This window comes from Aythya ferina (genome assembly GCF_964211825.1).
Source record: "Aythya ferina genome assembly, chromosome: 6".
Lineage (NCBI taxonomy): Eukaryota > Metazoa > Chordata > Aves > Anseriformes > Anatidae > Aythya > Aythya ferina.
In genome coordinates, this window is record NC_140303.1 from 34,464,162 (window position 1) to 34,473,719 (window position 9,558).

At 70.1% G+C, this 9,558-nt stretch overlaps 2 protein-coding genes across 7 annotated transcripts; one reads left to right on the plus strand and one right to left on the minus strand.

Annotated features, from left to right (window-relative positions):
• The first annotated feature begins 318 nt into the window (after positions 1–318).
• On the plus strand, positions 319–4,729 carry CYP27A1 (cytochrome P450 family 27 subfamily A member 1). Its single transcript, XM_084523363.1, has 9 exons — positions 319–589; positions 2,152–2,342; positions 2,518–2,717; positions 2,795–2,992; positions 3,164–3,324; positions 3,528–3,694; positions 3,902–3,983; positions 4,056–4,256; positions 4,340–4,729. Exons 1-9 carry the CDS (start codon positions 344–346, stop codon positions 4,463–4,465), a joined length of 1,572 nt encoding a protein of 523 aa, XP_084379489.1. The 5' UTR covers positions 319–343; the 3' UTR covers positions 4,466–4,729.
• Positions 4,730–4,880: 151 nt separating this feature from the next.
• On the minus strand, positions 4,881–9,268 carry PRKAG3 (protein kinase AMP-activated non-catalytic subunit gamma 3). Of its 6 annotated transcripts, XM_084523369.1 has the most exons (13): positions 9,231–9,268; positions 8,482–8,521; positions 8,149–8,399; positions 7,971–8,052; positions 7,832–7,890; positions 7,542–7,587; positions 7,390–7,444; positions 7,141–7,267; positions 6,870–7,035; positions 6,739–6,776; positions 6,412–6,558; positions 6,137–6,306; positions 4,881–5,755 (listed from the first exon to the last, which is right to left on the minus strand). In XM_084523369.1, the coding sequence occupies exons 1-12, from the start codon at positions 9,261–9,263 to the stop codon at positions 6,190–6,192; spliced, it is 1,161 nt and encodes a 386-aa protein (XP_084379495.1). In that variant the 5' UTR covers positions 9,264–9,268; the 3' UTR covers positions 4,881–5,755; positions 6,137–6,189. The 6 variants fall into 6 exon arrangements, with proteins under 6 accessions (XP_084379495.1, XP_084379493.1, XP_084379494.1 ...); XM_084523367.1 differs by having other exon boundaries at positions 6,870–7,267; XM_084523368.1 differs by lacking the exon at positions 9,231–9,268 and adding an exon at positions 9,168–9,203 and having other exon boundaries at positions 6,870–7,267.
• Between the last annotated feature and the right edge of the window lie 290 nt (positions 9,269–9,558).

Sequence of the window (9,558 nt, forward strand, 5' to 3'; positions counted from 1 at the left end):
GGAGAGAGAACGGGGACAGGGACCGGGCACGGACAGGGACCGATGGGCGAGGTGTCACCGTGCCCGGTGCCGGTCCCGGTGCCATCACCCGGCACTCTCCGCACGGTGCCCGGGGCGCAGCGCCTCCGGTGCCAGATCGGGGGCCACGGTGGTGCCTTTACGCACCCCCCCCGGTGCGCGGTGCCCGGCTCCCGGCGCGCACAAGCGGCTCCCGGTGCCCGCTCCCCGCTCCCCGCTGCCGGTGCCGCCCCCGTGCCGCCCCCCGGTGCCTCCCCCGGTGCCGCCCCCCGCCGCCCCCCGGTGCCTCCCCGCACCGCCCCGTCCCGTGCGCTGCCGACGGAGCATGGCGGGCCCGAGCGGCGGGGCTCGGCGGCCGCTGCTGCCGCTGCTCCTGCGCCCTCGCCCTTCGCCGCCGCCGCCGCCGCCTCCGCGCAGCCCGGGGCCGCCGCGCAGGGCCGGGAGCTCGGCGGCGGCGGCGGCGGGGCCGGCTCGGCTGAAGGGCCCCGCGGAGCTGCCGGGGCCGGGTTTGCTCAGGACTTTCTTCTGGCTCTTCCTGCGCGGCTACCTGCTGCACACACACCGGCTCCAGGTGCCCGGGGCGCGCGCGGTTTGGCCGGCCCGGGGGATGCGGGATGCCCCCCGTGTGGGAGGGGGGGGGCTGGCTGCGGGTCCCCGAGGGTGAGAGGGAGGTGGGGAGGGTGGCACGATGAGCTGGGGGGGGTTTGGGGATGGGTGGTGGGGATGGGGTCGCGGCGAGCTGGGTGCCCGCGTGGGGGTGAGCCCGCGAGTGACAGGGTGGGGAGCGCCCCGGCACCCGTGGGGGGATGCTGGGGGGGGCAGCGCGCAGAGGGGCTGGTGGAGAAGCGGGTGGCACCCAGAAGAGCCCACCGGCTGCCTCGGAGTGCCCGAGCCGGGCAGGGCCACGCGTGCCTTGGCTTCCCCCCGAGGGCCAGGGGCTGCTCGCAGGGTCCCGGCACCCCCGGCCAGCTCCAGCTGCAGCGAGCAGCAGTTTGGGGGGCAGATGCGGGGGCATGTGGTGCCCGGGGATGCAGGGGAGGAGCAGGCAGCTGTTTGTTTCCTTCTGTCGGCACTTCCTCATACGTCGGATGAAGCAAGCCATGGGCTTGGCTGGCCAGGAGCCAGGCGGGCAGCCTCCAGCACCCTGGAGCTCCGACCCGCCACGGCTGGGAGGAGAGTGCAGGATCAGGCCTCCTGGCACCGTGGAGCAATGGGCAGGGGAGCAGGGGCTCGGGGAGAGCAGGCACAGGTCCCTGCTGCTCCCCTGGGGCTCTGAGCGTGGCCCAGCTTTGCAGACAGCTCCGGAGGTGCCTTCCCCTGATCCCAGCAGCTTCTCCCAGCCCTGCGCTCCAAGGCCCGAGCCGTGCCGGGTCCTGGCCATGAGCTGGCATGGTCCTGGCAGCAGGCTTCGACCCAGGGTGCAGCCACCCGCAGCCCCGTGTTCTCAGGGTGCACCACGCCTGCGGCACCGGCACCGGGGCGGCCGTCCCTCCCCCTCCTCCTGCCACCGCGCGCGAGGAACGTCTCCCCGCGGTGACGAATCCAGATGAATCCGGGCTCAGGCTGCGATGCAGTCAGTCACCAAGGGAGATTGTACCACGTGCATCCCCGCAGCCACGGGGAACCGGGACCACGGCTTCCCTGCTGGGTCCCCGCAGCCCCCTGGGCTTGGTCCCGCTCTGCGGGGGCTGTGGCGGTGCCCGGCGAGGTGCCACGAGCCCTTTGGAAGTGGCCCTGTGGCTTGCAAGGGGCTGATGCTGGTGGATGTCCCCTGGGTGGTACGGGAGCCCAAGGCCACGTGTGGCCCCAGCGCTTGGACACCTGCCCCGGGAGCAGCCCGGTGCTGATCATTAACCACCCCTTATCGGCACCGGGTTCAAGGACCCGCTCCCGAGCAGAGCATGGATGGCCAAGCCCCGAGTGCGTGGCAGCTGTCCCTGTCCCTGCTGTCTCCTCCTGGTCTGTGCCACCCTAAAAGACCCGCCGGGCTCCCCACGCATCCCTGGGATGGCTGAGGGAGGTGCCTGCAGGGGGTCGGTGCCTCCTGTGCCCGGGCACTGATCCAGCCCCGGTGCTGAGCGCTGCCCCCACCCCGACGCCCCCTTCACCCTGCCTTGCTCTGCTGCCTCGCAGCTGATGTCCCGGCGCATTTACGGCCCCATCTGGAAGTCGACCTTCGGGCACTACCAGAACATCAACATCGGGAGCCCTGTGGTGCTGGAGCAGCTGCTGCGGCAGGAGGGCAAGTACCCGATGCGCAGCGACATGGCCCTGTGGAAGGAGCACCGGGACACCCGGCGCCTGCCCTACGGACCCTTCACCGAGTGAGTCCTGCCCTGGCCGTGCCCTGCGGGGCAGCAAACCCCCTGCCCCCTTGCCCCGGGGTGCTGCGGGGTCGGGGCAGGAGCTCCCAGCGCTCCCTTTGCCGGCGGGCGGAGAGCCTGGCAGGGCTCGGGGCGAATTTGGCACGGCGCCGGCTGAGCCCGGCTCCCCTTGCAGGGAAGGGGAGCGCTGGTACCGCCTGCGCCAGGTCCTCAACAAGAGGCTGCTGAAGCCCTCGGAGGCGCTGCTGTACGCGGACGCCATCGGCGAGGTGGTGTCGGACCTGATGGTGCGGCTGCGCGAGGAGCGGAGCCGCAGCCCCTCGGGGGTGCTGGTGGGGGACGTGGCCAACCTGCTCTATCGCTTCGCCCTGGAAGGTAAAGGGGGGGGGCCCGGCCCTCGCCCCCACCCCGCTGCGTCCCCGCGGGGGTCTGGATGCGGTCTGTTCCCGCAGGGATCTCCTATATCCTCTTCGAGACCCGCATCGGGTGCCTGAAGCAGCAGGTCCCCGCCGAGACGCAGCACTTCATCGACTCCATCAACCTCATGTTCAAGAACTCCATCTTCGCCACCGTCCTGCCCCGCTGGAGCCGCAAGGTGCTGCCCTACTGGGACCGCTACCTGGACAGCTGGGACACCATCTTTGCCTTCGGTGAGCCCTGGGGATGGGGTCAGACCCCACAAGGACCCTCACGAGGGGGGCAGCCCCCCCAAAGAGAGCTGCCGAGTGTGGCCAGGGCACGTTCCTTTTTGGCCACCCGGGGTCTGCCCGCCTCTCCGTGCGCTCTGGGTCACCTCCCCGTGGCCACCTCTGTCCCCGCAGGCAAGAACCTGATTGATCGGAAGATGAAGGAGCTGGAGGGGCAGGTGGAGAGGGGCAAGGAGGTGTCGGGCTACCTGAGCTACCTGCTGGCCAGCGGCAGGCTCAGCCTGGACGAGGTCTACGGCAGCGTGGCCGAGCTGCTGCTGGCCGGTGTGGACACGGTGAGGGCCAGCCCCGCACTGCCCCAAAGGGCTCAGGGAGCCGTCGGTGCAGCCCCTGTGCTCCCTTCTGCCACCCGCCCAGCTCTGTGCCTCAGTTTCCCTCCCGCTTTCCCTGCGCACGGGGCTGTCTGGTGCCACGCTGCTGCACCGCGAGGGTGTTCTGGTGCCAGCCCCATCTCCCTCCCTCCCCTCTGCTCCTCCAGACCTCCAACACCCTGTCGTGGGCCCTGTACCACCTCTCCCGGGACTTAGGCATCCAGGAGACCCTGTACCAGGAGCTGAAAGCCGTCGTGCCCCCGGACCGCTTTCCTCAAGCCGAGGACATCCCCAAGATGCCGATGCTCCGGGCCATCATCAAGGAGACGCTGAGGTACAGCCTCACGGCTTTTGGGGGTGCTGGTGCTGGGGACACCGGCCAGGCAGGGCGCAGAGCTGGGTTGCAGCCCCCTGGGGCCCACCCACATCCTCCCCGGGGTGGGACGGAGCCGCCGGGCAGCGGGAGATGTTCCTCCTGGCCCTACCTTGGGGCTCAGGTGGGAGCAGCTCCCGCACCAACTCTCCCCACATCCCGGCCCAGGGTCTACCCCGTGGTCCCCACCAACGCCAGGGTCTTTTACGAGAAGGACATCATCATCGGAGACTACCTCTTCCCCAAGAACGTGAGTCGGGGTCACTCAGGGAGGGGACCCCGCTGTGCCCCGCGGGGCATTGACCCCCTTCCCACCCCGCAGACCCTCTTCGTCCTGGCGCACTACGCCATGTCCCACGACGAGACCTACTTCCCCGAGCCCGAGCGCTTCCTCCCCCAGCGCTGGCTCCGGGGCTACGGCTCCCCCCACCACCCCTTCAGCTCCATTCCCTTCGGCTACGGGGTCCGCGCCTGCGTCGGCCGCCGCATCGCCGAGCTGGAGATGCACCTGGCCCTCGCCAGGGTGAGTAGGGCCCCCCCCAGGCCGTGCTGGGTGGTTTTGGGGGGGTCTCGAGGCACCGCCACTCTCCTTTTTCCCCCCTCCAGATCATCCAAGCGTTCGAGGTGCGGCCGGACCCCCGCGGCGTGGAGGTGACGTCCGTGTCCCGCATCGTGCTGGTGGCCGACAAGCCCATCAACCTGGAGTTCATCGCTCGCCCGGGGGCCCCCTGAGCAGGAGGCTGGGGGCTTTGCTGTGCCTTTCACACGCTGCCAGGGGTCCCCCCACCCCCAGCCCCAGCCCCGTCCCGCTCCATCCCGTGCCCCCCCGGGCTGCGGCGGGGACCCAGGAGCTCTCCCTGCCGGGGTCGGGGGGCGCAGGGAGGGGGCTGGCGGCCGTGGGGTGTCTCCTTCGTCCCGTGATCGTGTCGCTGCGCGTGGATCTGTGCCTGGGGCCAGGACGCCCGGGTCCTGTCTCAATAACTGACCTTGGCCCCAGCCCCTTCTCCGTGCCTCAGTTTCCCCCCCACGCACACCTCGCGGGGCAGGATGGAGCCACCAGCGGGGTTTTGGGGGGTTTTGGGGAGGGACAGAGCCAGCCCCGGGGAGTAAAACTGCAGCTGGCAGCGGGTCCCCACCGTGGGGAGGGGGCTGGCACCGTGCCCCCCGGCAGTGCCAGCCAGCGCAGGGGGCGTGCATCACACGGGACCTCTCGCTATCAGTTGTTCCTCCCCGGAGATGCTGATAAGGGGGCACGGGAAGGGGCAGGGTGAGGCAGCAGGGGGGGAGGATGGGCTCAGCTCCCCCTGTCCCCAAAGGCCACCAAGCTGCGTGCCTCAGGGTGTCCCCATGGGGGCAGAGGTGCCACCCGTGGCTGTCCCCAAATGGGCACCCCCCAGCACCCCCTCCCCAGCGCCGGGGAGCCGTGCCAGGCTGTGTGCCCAGACAGGCGAGGACGCCCGCGGTGCCTGGGGCAGGCAGCTTTATTCCAACAAGGCTGAGCAGACCGGCACATAAATAAATACCCCCCCCAAAAAAAATAGTGTGCAAGGTCCCCTTGCAAGCACCGCTGCCGGGGCGCTCCAGCCCTAGGAGACCCTACAATAAACAAGGCTGTGTGCGTGCAGCTGAGCCACGCCACCACCGTGCCCCCTCCTGCGCCCGAGCCCAGCAGGACCCAGCTCACGGGGGGCTGAAGCGCTCGGATCTGGCAGCAGTTTGGGATGGGACGGGTTGGAGGTGGCCAGGAGGGTCCCTGCACCCGGCTGCGCAGCCCTTCACGGCACGGTGCCCGTCAGGCAGCCCCACGTGCTCGCCCTTGGTCCTCCGCGAGGCTGGAGGGAGCTGGCCCCGGGCTCAAGACGAGTCCCAGGAGCGGGGCGGGTGGGCAGCACCCCCGTACGGAGAGCCCCTCGGGGCCTGAGCCTCCTTCCACGGCCCCGCCAGTGCCTGGGCCGGGCCAAGCAAGAGGCCCCGAGTGGGACGAGGCGGCGGCGGCACGTCCCCGGTGTCTTCAGTCGATGCCTGTGGGGTGAGAGAGGGCACAAGGCCATAACCCCATAACCCCAGCAGGCGCTGGTGCAGGGCTGGGCACCCTATGGCATGGCACTCTGTCCTGCCCCGGTGGCCACAGGGCATGGGGATGGCACAGGGGACATGGGGACAGTGCAGAGGACAGCGGGGACTTGCAAGGGGACGGGGAAAGCACCGTGCTGGGGAGGTCCCAAGCCTGGTGTGTTTAGCACCCTGCCTGCACGGGGCAACTGGGTGCTGCTGGGACCGGGTGTGGGGGCATCCCAAACCCATTCCCGACCCAAAAAGTGCCTCAGTGGGGTGTGTGCGGTGACAGGGACCCAGCGGTGGGGAGGGGGCAGGCACGCAGTGGCGGGGGAGGGCAGCGCCTACCTGAAGTGGAGAGAAATGGAGGGTGCGAATGGAGGAAGATGGAGCGTCGTGGGCTAAGAGTTAAGAGCATCGATACCTGCGGGAGTGAGCACCAGGGCCTGGAGGATGTCGGAGAGGGAGACGATGCCCCGCGGGTACTGGTTCTCGTCCACCAGAACCAGGCGATGGACCTGCGGGCACGGGCAGAGCGTCACGGGGTGTGTGTGTGTGTGGGGAGGGGGACAGAAGGCAGGGAGGGGGCTGGCGGGCAGCAGGGACGCTGCCCGGGCGCTCACCTGCTCCTTGGCGATGCGGTCGATGATGTCCTCCATGGTCTCGTGGGGGTAGCAGGTGAGGACCCCCTCCAGGCACACGGTGCGCTGCCGCAGCGCCTCGCGCACGCTGATGTCCAGGTTGTTGTAGGTCTTCTGGGCCGCCAGGTGCTGCGGGAGAGGCGGTGCCCGGGTGCATGGGGTGCCAGCACACGTGGCCACCGCACGTGGGATGGGTGCCGGGGTGTGAGTGCCCCCACAGCCCGCTTTTTGGCACGTCCCCACCGTCCCCGCGTGCAGGCTCGTGCCACCGCGCTGGCGCACGGCCGTGCAAGCCCGCCCGGTACTCACAATGACATCGAACCTGGAGTAGAGCCCGACCACCTGCCCTGCGAGGAGACAGAGCAGGGGGGCTCAGGAGGGGGTTTTGGGGCAGGAGGCACCGCAGAGGGGGTGAGCAGGGGGCTCTCCACCCCGCGTACCGGCGGCGTTGATGACGGGCAGCGCGGAGACGCGGCGGTCCACGAAGATCTCCAGGGCCGTGTAGATGGGGGCGGTCTCGGGCACCACGGCCACGTCGCGGAAGGTGCCGACGCACAGCTCCTGCACCGTTTTCTTCAGGAAGCGCGGCTTGGGGATGGTGGAGCCCTGCTTTGGGGCAGGGCACACGTGCGTGTACGCGCTACGCGACCCCGGAGAGCAGCGCGCGCACCCTGCGCCCCCCCTGTGCCCGCTGCCCCCCCCTGCACTCACGAAGATGTGGAGGAACTTGAGGATGCGTTTGTGCGTCAGGATGTGCAGGACGTTGCCCGAGGTGGGCTCGATGACGGGCAGGCGGTGGATCTTGTGCTTGATCAGGGAGTAGACGGCGTCGAAGAGGCTGCAGGGGACGGCGCGGGGGGACACGGCTGTGCCTGGAAGCCCCCCCGGCACCTCCCCATGGGGAGCAGGGCTGCATCGAGGGCAGCCGGGTGGGGGTCCCAGCGGCTCTCCCCCGCTCACCTATTGCTCGGTGAGATGTAGACCAGCGGCTTGAAGGAGCCCTGCAGGTACACCTCTGCGGAGGGAGAGCGGTGGGAGCGGGGCCCCACACCCCCAGAGCCACCTCCACGCCGCCCCCAGCCCGGACACCCCCCGTCACCTCCCCCTTTTACCTCTCCACGTCTCAATCTTGTGCTCCTCCACCTCGTAGATCTGAACCTGAGGGCAGGGAAAAGCCCCAGTCAGGGGGACCCAGCCGGGTGTGGGGGGGTTTTGGGGGGCTACCCCTTTCCCCAGCATCCCAGCCCATGGGGACACATCATGGGGACCCTTTTGGTGCCCCAAAGCGACACCAATCCCTGGGATGCTCCAGGGCAGCTCCTGGGCTGCCCACGCAGCTGGGGAGCGGGAGAAGCAGCGGCCACCCCCTGCCCTGCCCCGTGCCCAACCCCGTGGCACTCACCAGGGGCGAGCGGTAGTAGCGGTGGAGGATGTTGATGAAGTCGGTGATGGTGAGCATCCCTGCGGAGACACGGGGGGCTGGCCGTGCTGCCCGCACCCCGCAGCGGGCCCGGCAGCACCCCGGGGCTCCCGGCACTCACCCACGAAGCTCTGAGTCTTGCTGTCCCACAGCGGGGCGGCGCGCACCCCGTTGGCCACCAGCGCCACAAAAGCCTTCTTGATCTGGCAGCAGAGCGGGGAGGGAATTGGGGTCAGGGGGTCCCCGATACCTCCCCCTACACCCCGGGCTGTCCCCTCACTGGTCCCCCGTGGCCTCACCTCCAGGCTGGTGTCGAAGACGACGAGCTTGCAGCTGGTGGGGACGGCGTCGTAGCAGCAGTGGCTCCGCAAGAAGTGCATGTAGACCTCGGCGTCGGGGGTCTGGAAATCCCCCTCGGGGCCCAGCCCCAGCACCTCAGGGCCCAGCGTGAAGGTGACGGGCCTGGGGCTCCTCCGCCCGTCCTCCTCCTCCTCCTCCTCTTCCTCCTCCTCCTCCTCCCTGGGGACCTCCGGGAACCCTAGGGGCAAACCTGCCCTGGCTCTGAGCCCTGCTGCCAGGTCCCGGTGCCCCCAGACCCCTTGGGGCCAGCAGACCCCCCCCCAGACACCCACCTTCGTCCTCGGGGCGGGCGGTGGCATCCAGCAGCGCCATCTGAGGGGGCACAGAGAGATTGGGGGGGTCAGCAGCACCCTGCCCAGCCTCGCCCCCACCCCAGGGTGCAGGTGGGGGGCACCCGGACAGCACAGCCCCTTTTGGGGGGGCAGCGGGGGTCCCCGGGGAGGGCAGGGGATGCGGGGCCATGCGGGTGCTCCCCGTGCCGTGGCAGCCCTGCCCCGGCCCCCAAGGTGTAAATCCTGCTCCGGCTTCCTCCGATGCTGGGAGCCTGCAGGTATCGGAGGGTCTCCGTGCCAGGAGACCCTACAATAACAAAGGGGCAGCCCTACAATAACAAAGGGGCAGCTCCAAGCTGGAAGGGGGGCGAGCAGGATGGGCCGCCTGGCCCCACGTCCCCCCCTAATCCCCTGGGAGACCCTACAATAACAAAGCAGCACGCACCGCGGGCAGGGCCAGCGGCAGAGCCAATGTTTACATGCCACCCTACCATAACAAAGCTGCGTGGGCTGCTCCCTAAGGACACCACAGCTATCCCCGGCGGGGAGGTGACCCTATACAAACGCCCCCCACCCCAACCATTCCCTGGGGCTGGCAGCACCGGGGCAAGCAGGCAGCTCGTGCCCTGCTCCGTACCCTTGCCTGGCCATGGGAAGGTGCCAGCAGCCCCCCAGGTGCCCCCCACCCGCTGTGGCCGGTCCCCAGGCGGTGCCTTCCCGGCCGTGCCCCCCGCCCGTCCCGGGGGTACCTGCGGAGCAGCGGGGCCGGGGAGCTGCTCCATGCTGACTGCAGGGCAGCGCTGCTATTCTGGGCCCGCTGCTGGCCGGGCCCTGGCAGATAGGGTGTCACTGAGCAATGCCAGCCGTGCCCCCGCCGCCGGGGGGGCCACCAGGCAGCGCCACCCTGCCACCCCCAGACAGGCACCTGCAAGGGGCTGAGGCCCCCGGGGGTTTGGGGAGGCGAGGGGAGGGTGACGGGGATGGGGACATGGGGACGGGGTGGGGAAGCTGCCCCCTGCCCGGCCCCCAAGGGATGAGGCAGGAGGAGCAGGGGGTTTCGGCACCCCGAAGCCCTGG